The 23,665-nt window shown below is 38.1% G+C and overlaps 1 protein-coding gene across 1 annotated transcript; it reads right to left on the reverse strand.

Annotated features, from left to right (window-relative positions):
- Positions 1–3,672: 3,672 nt before the first annotated feature.
- On the reverse strand, positions 3,673–9,187 carry LOC130974347 (uncharacterized). Its single transcript, XM_057899194.1, has 13 exons — positions 8,825–9,187; positions 8,544–8,727; positions 8,126–8,194; positions 7,920–8,018; positions 7,703–7,782; positions 6,778–7,588; positions 5,967–6,658; positions 5,155–5,239; positions 5,022–5,073; positions 4,876–4,925; positions 4,543–4,590; positions 4,228–4,413; positions 3,673–4,100 (listed from the first exon to the last, which is right to left on the reverse strand). The coding sequence occupies exons 1-12, from the start codon at positions 9,130–9,132 to the stop codon at positions 4,237–4,239; spliced, it is 2,655 nt and encodes an 884-aa protein (XP_057755177.1). The 5' UTR covers positions 9,133–9,187; the 3' UTR covers positions 3,673–4,100; positions 4,228–4,236.
- Between the last annotated feature and the right edge of the window lie 14,478 nt (positions 9,188–23,665).

The raw sequence follows: 23,665 nt of genomic DNA on the forward strand, positions 1-23,665 counted from the left end.
TTGATTGGTTGAATCGTGTACTCCATTATTAGTTTCTAAATAACAAATAGGAGTATCATTTTGGAACAATGGATTAAAGCAAACGAATTAGGTGAATTTTTGGTATAAGAGGATGAATTTGGACACCCTAAATTCCAAGATAATTGGTTAGTGCATGTATAATGTTATTATCGTCCTATCCTCTTGTAAGTATCTCCGATCAGTTAAAATTTTCACTATGGACTCTATGCTATCTTCTTATTTTCTTAGACACAAAGCTTCCTAGTAGATTTATTCACACTCAAACACCCCGTTCACATTGGAAAAAAAAAGATATATTTCCATTGGAAAATAAAAAAAAAAAGAATTGGAGCATGTTTCTAAAGAATTTTGGCACATGCTGAAAATTTAAAATCTTGAATTTAATTCCCATATTTTTAGACTTATGTAAGGTTTTTTCTTTGGCAGAACTGTAATTAATCCTCTTGTCAGCGTTTTCAATAACATTAAATTTTCAATATAATATGCCTTTGATTTTATACTACATATAGCTTCATGCTGTATTAAAGACAGAATTTTTAAAGTAAGCTAAATAGTTTATTCCGATTCATTATCTATTATTTTGTAGTCGGCAACTTTGAGAAAGCATGGAATAAAGAAATAAAGACAGCCACCATAGTAATTCACTAATGTGTTATGTGTAGATCTTGTTCTGTGAGCATTTAAACTTTTTCCCAAATAAAGTTGCCGCCATTATTGTGCTTTTTTAAAAAAAAAAATCAAAAGCTCAAACAATTAAACAAAGTTTGACTTCATAAAATATATATATATATATATATATATATATATAACCGTTGCACTAAGTATTGACTTGACGTCGTAACCACATAATAATACATACTACAAATATTTATTGCATGTTGGAGCAAACTATCAACTATGTGATATCGCACTCATTTCATTAGAACATAAACATTTTTCAGCTACCTTGTGATAGAATCCATTACTAATTTTTTAGGAAGCACGACACCTTGCTGAGTTACTGTGTTTGCGTGTTGGTTTCATTTTGGACACGACATTTATCGACACTCGTCCAACACTGTTGTATCCAACCATCTCTTAATAAAAAATAAAAAATTTTTCTCCGAACACGTCTAGACACACCTAAATACCATCAGGTATCAGCTGTCCAGTCTTATTTTTAACATATATTCTTAAAATAAATTTAAATATAATATATATTATTAATTATTAAAACAAAAAATATTTTAAATACTTAATATAATTAAAATAAGATATTAAAAAAATTAATTTATATTTTAATATCAATAAATATCAAATTATCATTACAATTTATTTAAAAAATACTTTAAATTTTATATGTATGCGTATCTCCATATCATGTAAAATTTTAAAATTCGCGTCTCGACGTGTCCTGTATAGTGTCCCGTATCCGTGTCAGTGTACATATATCATAGCTAATTTTTAAACGTACTAGGAATAAATAAAGAAAACCAAGTAGCTAGACTCGAAACTCGAAAGCGAGCACCACGTGCAGCATATTTTATGCTATAAGAAGAGTGTCACGTTCTGCATATGGTGCCGGTGCCGGTGCCATATTAGTTACTACTACTATAGTACTATTCTCTTCCATTTTGTTTTACGGTGCCGAATCTCATTATCTACATCAAACAAATAAAAAGAAACAAAACTAATAACTTCGACACGAGAGAATGTTCAATCTGATCCTGAATTTTGAAGAAATAATCAATTTGATCCTAAACTCTTTAAAGATGTTTGAAATTTAATTTGGAGACTAAATTAATTAATTTTCAGATATCCTAATAAGTTCTATAACAATAAATATATTCAAATGTGGCTGAGCTTGAGCCTCCAATCCCAACTAAACTTCATACATTATTGTTATTCTGCCAACAACATTTTGCAGCGTCCCAATAGTACTAATAATGTCATTGACTAATATTGATGATATTGATAGCACACTCTCGAGTCACTATCCGTCCCCTTTTGTATGCACACCATTTGTACCCCACATATATACCACGCTCAATTGGATTAGAAATATGGTTTCACACTTTCACTTACATTCACATTAATTTAATATCTATATGATTGAATCATTGAAGTTACAAAAGAAAGGTAACTATGGTAGAAAGGAAAAAATAATTCAATGGTTCTAATTTTAATGAGTAATTTTAGATAACTTTTTTTTTTTCAGCATAGTTAACTTTTTTAAGATTGTTTTGTTTATTTTAAATTCTAAATCCTAAATTATAGACTTAAATTCTAAAGTTGGCTAATATTAGCTGACTAAAATTAGTTTCTTGTACTCTTTCTTTTTATTATATGAAAGAATAAATCCGTCGATATTTGACTAAGAGTAATTACCCGTCTCCAAGGATTTTAAAATCAGATATTTTAGTCCTTAAGAAAAATTAGGGTTATGCTACGTGTACACCAAGATTAGCCATCAAAGTCCGCCACCAATATAAAATACATGCTGGAATATAAATATACATTGAAAATAAATTAAACTACACATGTATTTATACACAAATATATTAGTGGCTGGTTTTAGTAGCTAATTTTGGTGTACAAATAGCATTTCTCGAAAAATTAATACACAGAAATTAATTCCTAAGGTTTTACTCCGGCAGACAAATCAGTCCCCAGTTCATTTTCCGGCAATGTAATTACTCAGATCAGTCCTCAAGGATTTTAAAAATGGACATTTTAGTCCCTAAAAAAAATTAATATACAAATCAATCCCTAACGTTTTCCTCCATCAAACAACAGTCCTCCATAAAAAAAATTATTATTATTATTGAGTGACTATATATATATTCTTCTTTATATTAGAAATACATACATAAAAATTTAATAAATAAATTTATTATTATTTTTGTCCAAAAAATACAAAAAAATCATGATATAGTATTATTATGTAATTAATAATAATAATAATAATAATAATAATAATAATAATTTAGAAAAACGTTGAGAATTGATTTATATATTAATTTTTTTAGGAACTAAAATGTCCGTTTTTAAAATTTTTGGGGACTGATTTGGGTAATAACTGCCGGAAAATGAAATGGGGACTTATTTGTCTCTCGAAGTAAAACTTTCAGATTAATCTGTATATTAATTTTTCTTGAGGACTAAAATATCCGCTTTTAAAATCCTTAGGAACTGATTTGGGTAATTACTCTTTGACTAATAAAAAAATTACATTCATTTATTGAAGAATATGAATTATGGCAAGTCGGCTCCACCATTTCTCATCGTCCATGATTCAATTACTCACATAATTTCTGTTGAAGTTCTAGTTAGCATCTTTTTACCTTGAAGATGTAGCATTACTGTGTTCCAAAACTTCACCAGGGTACCGTTTCTTCTTGTCCATTAGTAAAGAGAAAATTACAGAAAATGATGAGAAAAAGCGCAAACGGTGACAATATAGCTCTCCTTCGGCCAAAAAGCGTGCACTGCAACTTTGAGAACTTGAGCCTAAGACGAAAAAGAATGAAGACGATGCAAAATTTGATGGCATTACTTGGTAAAAATGTTGGAAGACTTCAAAAATTAAAAGCTAAGGAAGTACAGTAATAAGTATATTATCTCAAAAATTCACAGTCCACATCCCACATTATCAAGACCAAGATCAAGATCAATCTATAATTATGAATTGTAGTTCTCATTCAGCTTTCCAATATAAACAGGTTAAAATTCATTCATTTCAGGTGTAGGTCACCCATGTTTTGGAGACTGAATCCAAGATAGGTATGTCATGTTGATTAAGAGCACCTGATGGAGACACTGCCGAATTATAATTTTACATTATTTTTAATTATTTCTATCTCATACAACAATGTTAATATTGTTGTGCTTTAGTTGCCTGAAGAAAATAAGAAAGCATAAAAAAAGCCCTCTTATATATGTGAAGACGATGCTTTGTTGCTCATCCAAATATTAAGGCAGATGCAAACAAAAATGGCATTTACTCGTGCTATTCATCGATATAGCGCATGCAACTCCTGAACTTTCCTATTTTATTCATGTACAATGAAGACTTTGACCATGGTTCATCACTTCATCTCCTGTAAGATTGGACAAAAGAAAGAAACCGATCAAATTATATATTTTAGAAAAGAGTAGTTACAAGCAATTTGGCTTTCACAAACCATTAGAATTTTCAACTTTTTGGTATATGCAAAGAAACTTTACCTGTTTAACTCAAACAAGCTGCACCACAGCAATGACCCTTAGGGCTCCATTTTGGAGAAGATCAGCAAGCTCATCAAATAATAGAGCAGTTCGCCAACCCCATCCTTTAGGAGCTTTAGGTAGAAGAGTGCCTGTTTGTTTAAAGCTTCCAAACACCATTACCTCCCTCTTGGATGGACAAATCAACTGAATGGACCAGGCAGATGGAAAACAAAACCATTAACCAGAATGATAACAGTATCAGGAACGACTAAAATAATAGAAAATCACAAACCACCACATGATAAAAGCATAGGTTCAGTACCCCAGCATTACCTGGTAGCGAGCAGTCACCTTTTCACGAGAGTCAACATACATGTGCACCTGAAAACACATTTCATAGAAATACGTTAGGTTAGATAGAATTCCAGAAGATTTATAATCAACGACACGTTATATATGGTATACACATTTAAAACAACTAAGAATGTGGCATGCTGATACTAGAACTCCAACTACTGGCAATCAGCACCCAATTTGAGTTTAAATGTACCTGATGGACAGACGTTACTCTATATTATTGAAATAAAGCAATTCATTTTCAGAAACAGAGTATGATTTCCAAAGTCCAAAACTATCTTTTAAATGCTGAAAATCAGTCCTTCTTACCTTTCTATGTATATCAGTTATCTCTGCCTTCCGACGATGAAGAAACAAACCTGCACCAACACTAAACATAAGCTCCCAGATAGAATAAGAATTTACATACTTAATTCACAGTCCAAAGGTGAACATTCAATGCAGTGAGACATTACCCAGTGTACGCCTTCCCTGAGGGTCCTCATCATTAAAAGCCTGTACACTGACCTAAAGATTCAAACAGAAACTCTGTTCATATCAGAACACGTAAACTCAAGCAAGATAATATAGTGATTATTTTTTGCCAACCTTCCATAAAGAACCAGCATAGAACATTTCTGGAGAATGCTTAACCTGACCATCACCGAGTCTGTGCACATCCTCAAATTGGACCCTGTAAACCACAGCAAAAGAAACATTAAATGTATACAAATTATTTATTAAAATGAAAACACCTACACTGACTATGAACCTTTGCCAAATAGCCCTAATGTGATTTCAATTTTGACAATTTAACAGCCTCAAATTTCACTAAGTGGCAAATAAGTATTTAGTTTCAACTTTCAATGTTCAAATTAAAACCAATTGTAGAGAAAGTTTAAGCAAGATAACTGTCAAAATTGAGACAAGGGCACAATTTTGAAAGGGTAAAAACAGGAAGGACAATTTGCATTTTAACCAAACTACTAATCAAAACAAAAAGACCCCTACTATCTCACTCTAACTGCAAGACAGCTTCTGTGATACAAGAAACAACATTGGATATACACCATTAGCATGTTACAGTATGCATTATACATAACCTACATTAAACTAAAACACCTAAAACAACACAACTTAAGGGAAACACAAAGGAGAGGAACAGAGGAGGAACCTTCACAAGCAGGAAATAGATATAAAATCTCATGCACAGGAGGAAGATTGAAAGTTCAATGAAACATAGTGTAGCCAATGTGATTGTGTGTGAATATTAACCACACTAAATTATTAATATTGTGAAGTATATTGGCAGTAACAGAGAGGTGTCACCAACTGTGAGAGCTAAGGGCATAAAACGCACAAACCAGTAATAGCAAAATTTACTTTAACAACTCTGGAAAGTTGTAGAGAGGTTGACTCACCCAAAGCGAAAAGGGGGGAAATGGCTTAAAGGCGTTTTCAAATCCAATGATATAGATGAATTATTTGAATTCTCCCATTCTATTCCACCGTTATGTTCTGGTGTCTCTAACATCTGCATAGGAATACCACCAGTACTTGGGCCTCCTGCAGTTCCAGACATTCTGCCTTGCATGTCCATTTCATATCCCCTTTGAGAAAGTTCTCCATGTACATTTATTCCATTAACCCCACCTTGACTTAATCCAACCAAAGCTGTCAATCCATCTCCAGACAGGTCGCCGTTGTGATCAGTTCGCATCTCTGAATCATCATTGGCTGCAGATTGCTGGTAGTTTCTGTTCCCAACACCAAATGGTACACGAGAAAAGACAAATCGTGTAGGAGCAGAAGCAGCTGCTGGAACAAATGTAGTTCCACGACCAATACCTGCAAGCCCATCTATAGCCCCTCTAACATGTACTCGTACAGGTCTAAAGATGCCATTTCCTTCACCTGGAGAAGGCTCGGAAACATATATATTGCCCATGTTCGCATGCATATTATTCTGGTTATGTTCTTGAATGTAAAATCCAGTGGAATTAGCTCCATGTGAAAATGTAAATGGTTGCCGGCAGGTGCAAGCCATACTCATAAGGGAGCAACTTTTGCAGGTATCAGCAGCAATTTCTTGCACCCTCTGACTAAGAAGCATCTAATAAAAACCAATAAAATTAAATTTCAAATATATTCTGCAACATATGTTGGGTCATTGGTGAAGTCATAGGCAGTGTTTGTTTAAGAGGTGCAATGTAAATGGCAACAAAGAAATACCTGAAGCCAAAGACCATCATTCACAGCTTTGCAAGGGAAACCCAACTCTTCAAGTTGCTTTCTGACATTCAAAAGAGCCTCAAAAGACATGTTGCAGTATAAGAGAGAGCCCCCTTCAAATATGTTAAGAAATGCATCATATTCATCCCCATGATCTGCATAGTTTCTTTTGGAGTGAGCTTCAAGACGTCTTTTGCCAACAACTCTTCCACCCCATGAAAAAAATGGTGCTCCATATCTTCCCCAATCATTGGATGAGACCCCGCTAGAAGAAGAATTTGATGAAAAACGGTTTCTAGATTGATCCCTAACAATCCAACTATTGTTATCCAAATGGAAGCAAGATCCTTCCTCAGATGGCCCTTCCATAGCCACACCATTTGCTCCAGCAACAACAGGCATCTCAACATAGGAACATGATGTTCTGATGCCATCTGTATCAGATAATGAATCACCCATTGATGAAGGCCCTTCCATGTTGCAAGAGTATGTTGGTTTCAGGTTTGATGAGCTTGTATATGAAGCTTCTTCACTTTGTTGATTGGAGTTAGAAGCTGCATTGTTGAAGTCTGGAAGCTCAACTAGAAGATTACGGGCATTAGGATCCTTTATACCACTTTTAAGACTCATTTGCTCTAGATCAGTTTCCAACCTCTTATCAGTGCAGCCGTCAGATACACTCTTCCCCTTAGAGTGATCAGAATCAGAATGGATATCAGTTCCAGACTCAGAACTGGAACTTCCATGTTCAGGATGTTTGGCCTTCCACTGAGCACTCTTTGCAAGGAACACATACAAAGCCAACTCAAACCTTATAATGAAATTTGAGACAAGTGTTACACAAACAACGAAACTCAAGCTGTTAACGGAAGAAAAGGAAAAAAAGTAAAAGAAAAACAAATAGAAGCTCATAAAAACCACCTACCTCTTCTCTTCACTTGGTATCCATAGTTCATCACTGGTCAGTAATGCATGCAATGTTTGAGATGAAAGTTTAGGAAGCACCTGCAACAAACAACCAAATGTCAACTAATCTAACGTACTCCTCATATTCAAAACAAATATACATAACCAAGAACCACAACTAAAGAACGGTAAGCGATATTTAGAAGAATGTGATTTTATCTTCCTACCCAAATTACCTCTTTTAATTCCATGCCCCCACTTTGACAAAGGTAGCCCCAACAAGCATTTCTTACACGCTCCCCATGGATGCCATAGTCCTGGTTCTCGGCAAACACCTAGATTCCAATCATACCCCACATGAATAACTATCCCAGTGATAGTAAAAATCTGAAAGATGTATTACTTGCAATTCACAATGAGGGTAGCATTATGCATGTTTAACCTGGTAAGCCAAGAAATTAGAAGTCCAAAGCTCTGATATAATGAAGTCCGTACATATTGCACACAAATCCTGCACAGAATTTTTTTTAAACAAAATTTAAAATTTAAAATGCATGAAATTGATTGGACTAAAGGTCAAAATGATTCTTCAAAGCGTCAACTTGATGGTCAAAAAAATCGGACACCTCAAATTCGTCCTGAAAGATACAAGTATACAACTAACAGTGAATAGAATTGGTCATTTCCGTAAGTTCATGACACGTCACAAAATTGATCTATGCCACCTTCAACGTGTCAGAAGAACCACTTTGATTCGTGGTTGTATCTTTCATTGATCAATTGATCAATCAGAGGCGTCTAACCTCTCGAGAACCAGTACCAAATTGACGCACAACTATTAACCCAGAATTGATTGGTACCTGAAGGTCTAGGAAGGAAGCAGCAGCGAGAACACGAAAAGCATTGTTGTCGTTAAGCTTAGGGTGGTGGCCATAGAGATAAGCCAATGCCATAGTAATGGCCTCTTCGTTAACGTTTTTATCGTCCACGTGCAAAGTCACAACCGGTGCAGATGCTTCCTTCCAAGGTCCATGAAGCATGTTCCTAATTAATCAACAAATAAATAACATTTGCAATCAATTAACAAACCCTAACGGTTCCAATTGATGAGTGAATGAGTAAGAGCGAGTGAGTTGGTTACCGAAAATAGGAGCTTCGGGAGAGGAGGAGGCGGTGGAGGCGGAAGGTGGAGCCGAGGGCGTGGAGGAGGATGTCGGAGAAGGCGCCGGAGTTGAAGCCTTCGGATTGGATGTGATCGCAGAGGGAGGTGAGGTTGCAGTCGAGTGCGCGGTCGCTGTTGCTGCTCTCAGAGTGGTGGTGCGAGTGGGAGGGCCGAATCGTCATTTTCATTTGGGTTGCTCCTCCTCCTGAGACCGGGTACGATCCACTAGGGTCCATGATTTTGTGGTATGAAGAAAAAGGAGATACAGATCGAAATTCAAAGGACATTCATCGTTTTTTCTTTCGTTCGTGTGTGAATGAAACTTCAGAGATGACGAGAGAGGGTCGTAAAATAGAAAGAAAAAGAAAATGGTTGGAAAAATCAGGATAAAATGAACAGTGACTTTCTCTTTTTTTTTTTTATATGTAATATAGCATGTATATACTAAAATTAATCATTAATTTAAAAAATATTTTAAAATATAAATATATACTAAAAATAAATTAAATTACGTATATATTTATATATAAATATATTGATAATTAAATTTAGTGATTGATTTTAATGTACGAATAATATTTTTATTTTTTTATTATTATTATTTTTTTCTTTCGGTCATTAAAGGAAAAAGGTTAAAACCTACTTTTTGTTTTTTTTAAGGATCTGAATATAGTGAAAAACTATAAATTGGTTTTTTGAAGATCAAAACAAATATATTATTTTTGTAGTTATAATGATTTTTTTATAGTAATTTTTAATATTATGTAGATGACTTCTAAATTAATAAAATTATAATGAGTGATTTGGAATAGTTCAATTATGCTAATAATTGTAAATATAAATTTAGTGAAAAATATGAATTTGTTTGTGATAAATACGTATTTAATAAAATTAATTTATTATATATATATATATATATATATATATATATATATATATATATATATATATATATATATATATTGTTCGGTAGGTCGCGTACTGGACGGTTCGGGATGGTCTTCGTGTGGATAGATGGTGCGTGATCTGGAGTGGGTCGTATGGGCGAGACGGGGAGCCGACGTTCCGAGCTCTTGAGGAGGGGGTGCCACTTGCAATGACATTCTGACGCTCAAGTTAGTCGAATGTGCAGGCAAAAAAAGGGGTAAGGCAGTGTGTGACGTATCTTGGGGGAAGGGCAGTTCCTTCCCCATTTATACCGTGTCAGATGTGGGCCCTGCAAGGACAGGCCCACCTTCCTCGAAGCTTCATCACAGCTGCAGTGGAGAGCTGTTAAGGACGCGTGTTCGGGTTGCGTAGTGAGTTGCACGTGCCCGACCGTTCGGTTCGGGTCATCAGTGGGTCGGGTTGACCCGCAAGTGGCCTGGGCCAGGCCGTAACAGTGCCCCCAACGCGCCAGCAATTAGCCACACAGGCTGTTGGTGGCGTGTTATCTACTCGTTCATTGTCGCCAGGTCGGTGGTCCGTGGAGGGAACGCGCCTCTTGTGTGCGTGCTCGTTCGTTGTTGGGACGATCATCCGTCGCCTCGTTCCTCGCGCAGAGCATTAAATGCTCATAATGGGTTGGAAAATCCTGTACGCAAAGACCATTTTGCCCCCAAGCCTTTCGCGCTCCCTTTACGGCAGTTTTAAACAGTTTTGCATTAGTTTTCCTTTTCCAACTCTTGCTTCTCCAATCTCCTCCTTCTGCATTCTCTATTATCCAGAGACTTATTCCAGCATTCCTGCGCGTCCCTTTCTTTTTCAAGTTTTTCGCAATCAATCCAGGTAATCATCGACCCCTTCTCTCTTCTGCTTCAATGCTTTCTTGCATGTCTACTGTATGTGATTGCTGCTTTTTGTTTGATTTTCGTAGGATAGATACTTTTTTAATGTCAAGTAGGGCGTGTTAGGGGGGTTACCATTCCAGGATAGGCTATTTGGGGTTTATCTTTTAGCCGTGCTTGATCTTATTTGGTGGGTAGGACAAATATACTTTCTGGGTTTTTCCCGGACTCCCGACCCCATAGACTAACGGAGTGGTACCCCCACTGTAGGTATGCCTCGCGTCGTTTCTCGGGCTTTTCCGTCCACTTCGAATTACGACCCCTACTCCTGGGTGACTTCCGATGTGAAGGATTCGCCGAATTTGATGGACGAGGGGGAGTTGACGGAGTTTCGACAAGCCGAATACTTGTGTGGAGGGACAGACGAGGAAGCTAACTACGACATCTTCGTCCCCGCCCCCAACGAACGACTGTATGAAATTAATTTTCGTTCCCCCCGAGTTCCTGATTGGATCTGGTTCTATAAGGCCATGTTTACTCAGGTGGGTGTTCGCATCTCGTTTTCTGCCTTCCAGATAGCGCTTCTTGGTCGGATATCTGTGTCATCGTCGCAGCTGCATCCGAACAGTTGGGCTTCTATCCGCTGTTTTGAGATGGTGTGTGAATATCTCGAACTGCCGGTGTCTGTTGATGTCTTTCTCTTTTTCTTCAATCTTACAAATCCTTCTAAGGAGGGGAAAACAAGGAAATGGTTCATGTCCTTCCGATCTGCCCAGGGTCGGAGGATATTTTGTTTGTTCGAGGACTCTTACCATGGGTTCAAGGACAAGTATTTTAAGGTTCGTCCGGTTAAGGGTCGTCACCCTTTTTGGTTATCGTTGGAGGGAGCACGCCTCATCCCGACGTATTGGAGTTTCGGGGTGGGGTCCAATACTTTTATCAAGGTTACTTACAAGGGGATGTCGGCTGTGGATCGAAAGATAGCCGACGTATTATGGGCTATTTTTGGGAAAAATCATGTGAATCTCCACCTTCTTATGGGTAGCCGGGAAGTCGCCCGGGATTATATTCGTGAGTCGTCTACGTCGTGTTATTATTATTTGCATAGTTGCTTGTTTTGCCTTGATATGCCGACTACTAATTTGTTCATTTCTTGTTTGCAGTGGGGATGTCTGCCGAAGTGACCGGCTTTGCGAACTTGTATAAGACTTTCCTGGAGGAGGATGATGGCGAGAAGGCTGGGGAGCAATCGGTGGCGCCTCCCGAGAATGATGGGGGACAAACGGCACCCACACCTCCCGACATCGTTATGTCGGATACACTTGTCAGTGCGGCACGTGATTCTCCCATTCTCGAGGAAGTGGTGGGTGGTGGACGAAATTGTGATCCATATTCTTTTGTACTTGTATGAAATCATTATTATGGCACCGGTTGAATTCACAACTCCGTTCAACTAACCAGCAAGTGTACTGGGTCGTCCAAGTAATAAACCTTACGTGAGTAAGGGTCGATCCCACAGAGATTGTTGGTATGAAGCAAGCTATAGTCACCTTGTAAATCTCAGTTAGGCAGATTAAATTGGTTTATGGGTTCGAAAATTAATAATAAAAAGAAAATAAAAGGGATAGAAATACTTATGTAAATCAATAGTGGGAATTTCAGATAGGTGTATGGAGATGCTGTGTTCCTCTTGAAACTCTACTTCACTACTCGCTCTTCCTTCAATTCTTCTTACTCCTTTCCATGGCAAGCTGTATGTAGGGCATCACTATCATCAATGGCTACTTTTGATCCTCTCGGGAAAATGGTCGTATGCGCTGTCACTGCACGGCTAATCGTCTGGAGGCATCACCCTTGGTTGATAGCTACATCCCATCCTCTCAGTGAAAATGGTCCAAATGCTCTGTCACAGCACGGCTAATCATCTGTCGGTTCTCAATCAGGTTGGAATAGAATCCATTGATTCTTTTGCGTTTGTCACTAACGCCCAGCCTTCAGGAGTTTGAAGCTCGTCACAGTCATTCAATACCGGAATCCTACTCGGAATACCACAGACAAGGTTAGACTTTCCGGATTCCCAGGATCCTACTCGGAATACCACAGACAAGGTTAGACTTTCCGGATTCCCAGGATCCTACTCGGAATACCACAGACAAGGTTAGACTTTCCGGATCCTCATGAATGCCGCCATCTATCTAGCTTATACCACGAAGATTCTGTTGGAGAATCTAAGAGATATGCACCCGGCCTAAGGTAGAACGGAAGTGGTTGTCAATCACGCGCGTTCATAAGTGAGAATGATGATGAGTGTCACGGATCATCACATTCATCAAAGTGTTGTGCAACGTATATCTTGGAATAAGAATAAGAGAGAATTGAATAAAAAGTAATAGTAATTGTATTGAAACTTGAGGTACAGCAGAGCTCCACACCCTTAATCTATGGTGTGCAGAAACTCCACCGTTGAAAATACATAAGTAAAAGGTTCAGGCATGGCCGAATGGCCAGCCCCCTGAGTGATCAAGAGACCGAATAATCAAAGGCTAAACAGTCAAGAGATTAAACTGTCAAAAGATGTCTAATACAATAGTTAAATGTTCTATTTATAATAAACTAGCTCCTAGGGTTTACATGAGTAAGTAATTGATGCATAAATCCACTTCCGGGGCCCACTTGGTGTATGCTTGGGCTGAGCTTGATCAATCCACGAGCTGAGGCTTCTCTTGGAGTTGAACTCCGAGTTATGACGTGTTTTGGGCGTTCAACTCCGGATCATGACATTTTTCTGGCGTTTAACTCCAGATAGCAACATGTACTTGGCGTTCAATGCCAAGTTACGTCATCAATTTCCGAATAAAGTATGGAATATTATATATTGCTGGAAAGCTCTGGATGTCCACTTTCCAACGCCGTTAAGAGCGCGCCATTTGGAGTTTTGTAGCTCCAGAAAATCCATTTTGAGTGCAGGGAGGTCAGATTCCAACAGCATCAGCAGTCCTTTTGTCAGCCTTTTTCAGAGTTTTGCTCAAGTCCCTCAATTTCAGCCAGAAATTACCTGAAATCACAGAAAAACACACAAACTCATAGTAAAGTCCAGAAATGTGAATTTAACATAAAAACTAATGAAAACATCCCTAAAAGTAGCTTGAATTTACTAAAAACTACCTAAAAACAATGCCAAAAGGCGTATAAATTATCCGCTCATCACAACACCAAACTTAAATTGTTGCTTGTCCCCAAGCAACTGAAGATCAAATAGGATAAAAAGAAGAGAATATACTATAAATTCAGAATATCAATGAATATAATTTTAATTAAGTGAGCGGGACTTGTAGCTTTTTGCTTCTGAACAGTTTTGGCATCTCACTTTTTCCTTTGAAGTTTAGAATGATTGGCTTCTCTAGGAACTTAGAATTTTGGATAGTGTTATTGACTTTCCTAGTTAAGCATGTTGATTCTTGAACACAGCTACTAATGAGTCTTGGCCGTGGCCCTAAGCACTTTGTTTTCCAGTATTACCACCGGATACATAAATGCCACGGACACATAACTGGGTGAACCTTTTCAGATTGTGACTCAGCTTTGCTAGAGTCCCCAGTTAGAGGTGTCCAGAGCTCTTAAGCACACTCTTTTTGCTTTGGATCACGACTTTAACCACTTAGTCTCAAGCTTTTTACTTGGACCTTCATGACACAAGCACATGGTTAGGGATAGCTTGATTTAGCCGCTTAGGCCTGGATTTTGTTTCCTTGGGCCCTCCTATCCATTGATGCTCAAAGCCTTGGATCCTTTTTACCCTTGCCTTTCGGTTTTAAGGGCTATTGGCTTTTTCTGCTTGCTTTTTCTTTTTCTTTCTAATTTTTTTCGCCATTTTTTTTCGCAAGCTTTCTTTTTTCACTGCTTTTTCTTGCTTCAAGAATCAATTTCATAATTTTTCAGATCATCAATAACATTTCTCTTTGTTCATCATTCTTTCAAGAGCCAACAATTTTAACATTCATGAACAACAAGATCAAAATTATGCACTGTTCAATCATTCATTCAGAAAACAAAAGTATTGTCACCACATCAATATAATTAAACTAAATTCAAGGATAAATTCGAAATTCATGTACTTCTTGTTCTTTTGAATTAAAACATTTTTCATTTAAGAGAGGTGAAGGATTAATGGATTTTTATTCATAGCTTTAAGGCATGGTTACATACTAATGATCATGAAGTAAAGACACAAAACATATATAAACACAACATTAAAAACCGAAAATAGAAAGAAATAAAGAACAAGGAATGAATCCACCTTTAGTGGCGTCTTCTTCTTGAAGGACCAATGATGTTCCTTAGCTCTTCTATGTCCCTTCCTTGCCTTTGTTGCTCCTCCCTCATTGCTCTTTGATCTTCTCTTATTTCTTGGAGAATGATGGAGTGCTCATGATGTTCCACCCTTAATTGTTCCACATTATGGCTCAAATCTTCTAAGGAAGTGTTGAGTTGTTCCCAATAGTTGTTGGGAGGAAAGTGCATCCCTTGAGGCATCTCAGGGATTTCTTGATGATGAGCTTCCTCATGCATCTCTTGAGAACCGTGAGGGGTCTCTCTTGCTTGCTCCATTCTCTTCTTGGTGATGGGCTTATCCTCTTCAATGAGGATGTCTCCTTCTATGATAACTCCATCTGAGTAACATAGATGGCAAATAAGGTGAGGGAAAGCTAGCCGTGCCATGGGTGAAGGCTTGTCGGCTATTTTGTAGATTTCATTAGAGATGACCTCATGAACTTCTACTTTTTCTCCAATCATGATGCCATGAATCATGATGGCCCGATCCACAGTAACTTCAGATCGGTTGCTAGTAGGAATGATGGAGCGTTGAATGAACTCCAACCATCCTCTAGCTATAGGCTTGAGGTCCAGTCTTCTTAGTTGGACTGGCTTGCCTTTGGAGTCTCTCTTCCATTGAGCTCCTTCCACACAAATGTCCATAAGGACTTGGTCCAACCTTTGATCAAAGTTGACCCTTCTAGTGTAGGGGCGTTCATCTCCTTGCATCATGGGCAAGTGGAATGCCAACCTCACATTTTCCGGACTAAAATCTAAGTATTTCCCCCGAACCATTGTAAGATAGTTCTTTGGACTCGGGTTCATACTTTGATCATGGTTCCTAGTGATCCATGCATTGGCATATAACTCTTGAACCATTAAGATTCCGACTTGTTGCATGGGGTTGGTTAGAACTTCCCAACCTCTTCTTCGGACTTCATGTCGGATCTCCGGATACTCATTTTTCTTGAGCTTGAAAGGGACCTCAGGGATCACCTTCTTCTTTGCCACAACATCATAGAAGTGGTCTTGATGGCTCTTGGAGATGAATCTTTCCATCTCCCATGACTCGGAGGTGGAAGCTTTTGTCTTCCCTTTTCCTTTTCTAGAGGATACTCCGGCCTTAGGTGCCATTGATGGTAATGGAAAAACAAAAAGCTTATGCTTTTACCACACCAAACTTAAAATATTGCTCGCCCTCGAGCAAGAGAAGAACGAAGAGAAGAAGAAGAAGAAGAAAATATGTTAGAGAGGGAGAGAGGTAGGTTCGGCTAAGTGGGAGAAGAGGGGTTTGTGTTGTGTGAAAATGAAGGAGAATGGAAGGGTATTTATAGGGAGAGGGGGGTCTATGTTCGGCCATTTTGGGTGGGAATGGGTGAGAAATTGGTTTTGAATTTTTGAAGGTAGGTGGGGCTTATGGGGAAGAATGGATAGATGTGAGTAGTGAATGGGTTGATTGGGAAGAGGAATTGAGGTGATTGGTGAAAGTTGTTGGGAAGTGTGACATGGGGAAGAGTAATCACAAAAACTAGGATTAGGAGGTAAGGTGGGAATATGGTAGGTGGGGATCCTGTGGGGTCCACAGATCCTGAGGTGTCAAGGAATTCCATCCCTGCACCAAATAGGCATGTAAAATGCCTTCGTGCACCATTCTGGCATTTAAACGCCCATTGGTGCACATTCTGGGCGTTCAACGCCCATGTAAAGCATGTTTCTGGCGTTGAACGCCAGTTTCATGCTTGTTACTGGCGTTCAGCGCCAGTTTTTCCTCTCTGGGCACATTCCTGGCGTTCAGCGGCAGAATGTTGCTTGTTTCTGGCGTTCAGTGCTAGAATGATGCTCTGTTCTGACGTTGAACGCCAGCCAGATGCATCTTACTGGCGTTGAACGCCAGTCTGTGCGTCCTCCAGGGTGTAAATTTTTTCTTCTGCTGTTTTTTACTCTGTTTTTAATTTTTATGATTTTTTCGTGACTCCTCATGATCATGTACCTAATAAAACACAAAATAACAATAAAATAAAATAAAATAAAAATTAGATAAATAAAATTGGGTTGCATCCCAACAAGCGCTTCTTTAATGTCAATAGCTTGACAGTGGCTCTCATGGAGCCACAAGGTGATCAGGTCAATGTTGTATAATTGCCAACACCAAATTTAGAGTTTGGATATGGGGTCTTAATATCAAACTTAGAGTTTGGTTGTGGCCTCCCAACACCAAACTTAGAGTTTGACTGTGGGGGCTCTTGTTGACTCTGAACTGAGAGAAGCTCTTCATGCTTACTCTCTTCTGTCACAGAGGGATAGCCATGTGCCTTAAACACAAGGTAGTCCCCATTCAATTGAAGGACTAATTCACCTCTGTTGACATCTATCACAGCTCCTGCTGTGGCTAGGAAAGGTCTTCCAAGGATGATGCAATCATCCTCTTCCTTCCTAGTGTCTAAGATTATGAAATCAGTAGGGATGTAAAGGCCTTCAATCTTTACTAACACGTCCTCTACTATTCCATAAGCTTGTCTCAATGACTTGTCTGCCAGTTGTAATGAGAACAAGGCAGGTTGTACCTCAATGATCCCTAACTTCTCCATTACAGAGAGTGGCATAAGATTTATCCCTGACCCCAGATCACACAGAGCTTTTGCAAAGGTCATGGTGCCTATGGTACAAGGTATTAAGAACCTGCCAGGATCTTGTTTCTTTTGAGGTAGAATTTTCTGAATCCAGGTATCCAGTTCATTAATGAGCAAGGGAGGTTCACTTTCCCAAGTCTCATTACCAAATAACTTGGCATTCAGCTTCATGATAGCTCCTAAATATTGAGCAACTTGCTCTCCAATCACATCTTCATCCTCTTCAGAGGATGAATAGTCTTCAGAGCTCATGAATGGCAGAAGGAGATTTAATGGAATCTCTATGGTCTCTGTATGAGCCTCAGATTCCTTTGGATCCTTAATAGAAAACTCCTTCTTGCTTGAGGGACGTCCCAGGAGGTCTTTCTCACTAGGATTGTCGTCCTCCTCCTCCCTTGTGCATTCGGCCATATTGACTAAATCAATGGCCTTGCACTCTCCTTTTGGATTCTCTTCTGTATTGCTTGGGAGAATACTGGGAGGAGTTTCAATGACTTTCTTACTCAGCTGGCCCACTTGGGCCTCCAGATTTCTAATGGAGGATCTTGTTTCACTCATGAAACTGAAAGTGGCCTTTGACAGATCAGAGACTACATTGGCTAAATTAGAAGTGTTTTGTTCAGAATTCTCTGTCTGTTGCTGAGAAGATGATGGATATGGCTTGCTATTGCCCAGCCTATTACGTCCACCATTGTTTAAGCCTTGTTGAGGCTTTTGTTGATCCTTCCATGAGAAATTTGGGTGATTTCTCCATGATGGGTTATAGGTGTTTCTATAAGGTTCACCCATGTAATTAACCTCTGCCATGGCAGGGTTCTCAGGATCATAAGCTTCTTCAGAAGCTGCCTCTCTAGTGCTGCTGGATGCATGTTGCCATCCATTCAGATTTTGAGAGATCATGTTGACTTGTTGAGTCAACACTTTGTTCTGAGCCAGTATGGCATTTAGAGTATCAATTTCAAGAACTCCTTTCTTCTGAGGCATCCCATTATTCACGGAATTCCTCTCAGAAGTGTACATGAATTGGTTGTTTGCAACCATATCAATGAGTTCTTGAGCCTCTTCAGGCGTTTTCTTCAGGTGAATAGATCCACCTGCAGAATGGTCCAATGACATTTTCGAAAATTCAGATAGACCATAATAGAATATATCTAATATGGTCCATTCTGAAAACAAGTCAGATGGACATCTTTTGGTCAGCTGCTTATATCTTTCCCAAGCTTCATAGAGGGATTCACCATCTTTTTGTTTGAAGGTTTGAACATCCACTCTCAGCTTGCTCAGCTTTTGAGGAGGAAAGAATTTATCCAAGAAGGCAGTGACCAGCTTATCCCATGAGTCCAGGCTATCCTTGGGTTGTGAATTCAACCATATTCTAGCTCTGTCTCTTACAGCAAAAGGGAAAAGCATGAGTCTGTAGACTTCAGGATCAACTCCATTCGTCTTTACAGTCTCACAGATCTGCAAGAACTCAGTTAAAAACTATTAAAGATCTTCAGATGGAAGTCCATAAAACTTGCAGTTTTGTTGCATTAAGCCAACTAGCTGAGGTTTCAGCTCAAAGTTGTTGGCTCCAATGGCAGGAATGGAGATGCTTCTTCCATCAAACTTGGACGTTGGCTTTGTGAAGTCACCAAGCATTCTCCTTGCATTATTATTATTTTCGGCTGCCATCTCCTTCTCTTGTTCAAAAATTTCTGAAAGGTTGTTTCTGGATTGTTGTAATTTAGCTTATCTTAATTTTCTCTTCAAAGTCCTTTTAGGTTCTGGATCAATTTCAACAAGAGTGCCCTTATCCCTGTTCCTGCTCATATGAAAGAGAAGAAAACAAGAAAAGAAAGAGGAATCCTCTATGTCACAGTATAGAGATTCCTTTATGTTAGTAGAAAAAGAAGGGAGTAGAAGAATGAAGAAGAATTCGGATTTTTAGATGAAGAGAGGTGAAGAGAAGTGTTAGTAAATAAATAATTAAATAGAATAAGAAAAGAGAAAGAGAATTTCGAAAATAATTTTGAAAAAGGGTTAGTAATTTTCGAAAATTTAGAGATAAGATGTAATTAAAATTAAAACATGAAACAATTAGTTAATTAAAAAGAATTTTTGAAAAGAGAGAGAGATATTTTCGAAAATTGAAGAGGGAAAAGTAGTTAGGTGGTTTTGAAAAAGATAAGAAACAAACAAAAAGTTAGTTAGTTGATTGAAAAAGATTTGAAATCAAATTTTAAAAAGATAAGAAGATAAGAAGTTAGATAAAATATTTTGAAATCAAATTTTGAAAAATATAAAATTTTGGAAGGGATAAGATAAAAAGATAAGATAAAAGTTTTAAGAAAAAGATATTTTGAAAAAGATTTAATTTTTAAAATGACTTAACTAACAAGAAACTACAAGATAAGATTCTAGAATTTAAAGATTGAACCTTTCTTAACAAGAAAGTAACAAACTTCAAATTTTTGAACCAATCACATTGATTGTTAGCTAATTTTCGAAAATTTTGATATAAAGATAAGAAAAAGATTTTGAAAATATTTTGAAAAAGATTTTTGAAATTTTCGAAAAATAGAAAAAAAATGAAAAAGATATAATTTTTGAAAAAGATTTTGAAAAGATAAGATTTTTAAAATTGAAATTTTGACTTGACTTGTAAGAAACAACTAATTTTAAAAATTTTTGACCAAGTCAACCCAAAATTTCGAAAATTTGGAGGGAAATAAGGAAAAGATATTTTTTTTATTTTTGAATTTTTTTATTATGAGAGAGAAAAACAACAAAAATACTCAATGCATGAAATTTTTAGATCAAAACAATGAATGCATGCAAGAATGCTATGAATGTCAAAATGAACACCAAGAACACTTTGAAGATCATGATGAACATCAAGAACATAATTTTGAAAAATTTTTGATGCAAAGAAAACATGCATGACACCAAACTTAGAAATTTTTAATGCATGGACTCTAACAAACAAAAATTGCATATGAAAAACAACAAACAACACAAAACAAGAAAACATCAAGATCAAACAAGAGGACTTATCAAGAACAACTTGAAGATCATGAAGAACACTATGAATGCATGAAATTTTCGAAAAAATGCAAGAAAAATTTTTAAAGCATGCAATTGACACCAAACTTAAAAATTGACTCAAGACTCAAACAAGAAACACAAAATATTTTTTTTATTTTTATGATTTTATGAATTTTTTTGAATTTTTATTAATTTTTTTTCGAAAATATATTTTAGAAAAACAAAAAAGAAAAGAAAGATTTTGAAAAAGATTTTTGAAAAGAAAATTACCTAATCTGAGCAACAAGATGAACCGTCAGTTATCCATACTCGAACAATCCCCGGCAACGGCGCCAAAAACTTGGTGGACGAAATTATGATCCATATTCTTTTGTACTTGTATGAAATCATTATTATGGCACCGGTTGAATTCACAACTCCCGTTCAACTAACCAGCAAGTGTACTGGGTCGTCCAAGTAATAAACCTTACGTGAGTAAGGGTCGATCCCACAAAGATTGTTGGTATGAAGCAAGCTATAGTCACCTTGTAAATCTCAGTTAGGCAGATTAAATTGGTTTATGGATTCGAAAATTAATAATAAAAATAAAATAAAAGGGATAGAAATACTTATGTAAATCAATAGTGGGAATTTTCAGATAGGTGTATGGAGATGCTGTGTTCCTCTTGAAACTCTACTTCACTACTCGCTCTTCCTTCAATTCTTCTTACTCCTTTCCATGGCAAGCTGTATGTAGGGCATCACTATCATCAATGGCTACTTTTGATCCTCTCGGAAAAATGGTCGTATGCGCTGTCACTGCACGGCTAATCGTCTGGAGGCATCACCCTTGGTTGATAGCTACATCCCATCCTCTCAGTGAAAATGGTCCAAATGCTCTGTCACATCACGGCTAATCATCTGTCGGTTCTCAATCAGGTTGGAATAGAATCCATTGATTCTTTTGCGTTTGTCACTAACGTCCAGCCTTCAGGAGTTTGAAGCTCGTCACAGTCATTCAATACCGGAATCCTACTCGGAATACCACAGACAAGGTTAGACTTTCCGGATTCCCAGGATCCTACTCGGAATACCACAGACAAGGTTAGACTTTCCGGATCCTCATGAATGCCGCCATCTATCTAGCTTATACCACGAAGATTCTGTTGGGGAATCTAAGAGATATGCACCCGGCCTAAGGTAGAACGGAAGTGGTTGTCAATCATGCGCGTTCATAAGTGAGAATGATGATGAGTGTCACGGATAATCACATTCATCAAAGTGTTGTGCAACGTATATCTTGGAATAAGAATAAGAGAGAATTGAATAAAAAGTAATAGTAATTGTATTAAAACTTGAGGTACAGCAGAGCTCCACACCCTTAATCTATGGTGTGCAGAAACTCCACCGTTGAAAATACATAAGTAAAAGGTTCAGGCATGGCCGAATGGCCAGCCCCCTGAGTGATCAAGAGACCGAATAATCAAAGGCTAAACAGTCAAGAGATTAAACTGTCAAAAGATGTCTAATACAATAGTTAAATGTTCTATTTATAATAAACTAGCTCCTAGGGTTTACATGAGTAAGTAATTGATGCATAAATCCACTTCCGGGGCCCACTTGGTGTATGCTTGGGCTGAGCTTGATCAATCCACGAGCTGAGGCTTCTCTTGGAGTTGAACTCCGAGTTATGACGTGTTTTGGGCGTTCAACTCCGGATCATGACGTTTTTCTGGCGTTTAACTCCAGACAGCAACATGTACTTGGCGTTCAATGCCAAGTTACGTCATCAATTTCCGTATAAAGTATGGATTATTATATATTGCTGGAAAGCTCTGGATGTCCACTTTCTAACGCCGTTGAGAGCGTGCCATTTGGAGTTTTGTAGCTCCAGAAAATCCATTTTGAGTGTAGGGAGGTCAGATTCCAACAGCATCAGCAGTCCTTTTGTCAGCCTTTTTCAGAGTTTTGCTCAAGTCCCTCAATTTCAGCCAGAAATTACCTGAAATCACAGAAAAACACACAAACTCATAGTAAAGTCCAGAAATGTGAATTTAACATAAAAACTAATGAAAACATCCCTAAAAGTAGCTTGAATTTACTAAAAACTACCTAAAAACAATGCCAAAAAGCGTATAAATTATCCACTCATCAGTGGGTACCAGGCACTCGTCTTCCGTTCGTCAGGCTGAGGATGAGGAGTTGAGGGTCATTCCAACTCCTAAAATGCAAAGGTCGCAATCTAGCCTCGAGGGTGACCTTACCGTGATGGAAAGGAACTTCGATACCGGGTCATTTATAGATACCCAATTTCTTCCTCGTACGGAGGAACATTTCCATGGCACCGACCTTTCGGGGCAGGCACACTGGATGTATCGCACTCTCCTCCGCAGCGCAGCTATAGCTCGGAAGGCAGAGTTCAAGTTGTCGGGTATGGCCTCGTTGCGCCGGAAGCTCGAGTCTGCCGTCACAGCTAACAATAATTTTAAGGTTCAAGTTCAAACACTTCAAGGACAGCTGTCCGAGGCGAAGGAGAAGCTCAAGACTGCCGAGGAGAAGGCCGCGTCTGCTGAGGAAAAGTTAAAGACTGCTGACGCCTCCGTTTCTCGTTTGATCGAGCGGGAGATGACTCTGGAAAGCCAGTTGAATGCCGCGCAAGGTCGAGTGGTCGCCTTAGAGAAGGAACGGGATACCGCCACTGCAGCTGCTAAGACTGCTCGGGAAGAGGCAGAGGAGTTCAAGAAGAAGCATAAGGAGGTGAGAGAGCAAGGAAAGAACGCGATCTTCATGACCGAAGATGCTCTCAAGGCTCAGGTGAAGATTATTGCTCCTGATTTTGACATGTCGGCAATTGGCGTTTTCATGACTATCAAGGACGGCAAGGTTGTCGATATTCCGAAGAAGTGATTTCCTGTACCTTGTGTTTTTGTGGGTTTGCTGTAGAACTTTTTGAAACTTTGAAACTTTGTCGCACTTGACTTTGTTAGCCGTTTGGTCAGTTTGTGGATACATTTTTTTGCTTATTATGTTGCTTTCATTTGTCCGTTTGCTCGTTTACTTGTTTTACCGTTATGTTGGTATTTCGTCATAGCCGACTTCTTTGT

The sequence above is a fragment of the Arachis stenosperma genome, chromosome 4 (genome assembly GCF_014773155.1).
Source record: "Arachis stenosperma cultivar V10309 chromosome 4, arast.V10309.gnm1.PFL2, whole genome shotgun sequence".
NCBI lineage: Eukaryota > Viridiplantae > Streptophyta > Magnoliopsida > Fabales > Fabaceae > Arachis > Arachis stenosperma.

Coding starts and splice junctions, on each gene's coding strand:
- LOC130974347 (XM_057899194.1), bottom strand. CDS start 9,132: ATGTCCTTTGAATTTCGATCTGTATCTCCTTTTTCTTCATACCACAAA. Junction 6,659..6,777: donor ATGATGGTCTTTGGCTTCAG/GTATTTCTTTGT, acceptor GGTTTTTATTAG/ATGCTTCTTAGTCAGAGGGT. Junction 4,926..5,021: donor TCAGGGAAGGCGTACACTGG/GTAATGTCTCAC, acceptor GTGTTGGTGCAG/GTTTGTTTCTTCATCGTCGG.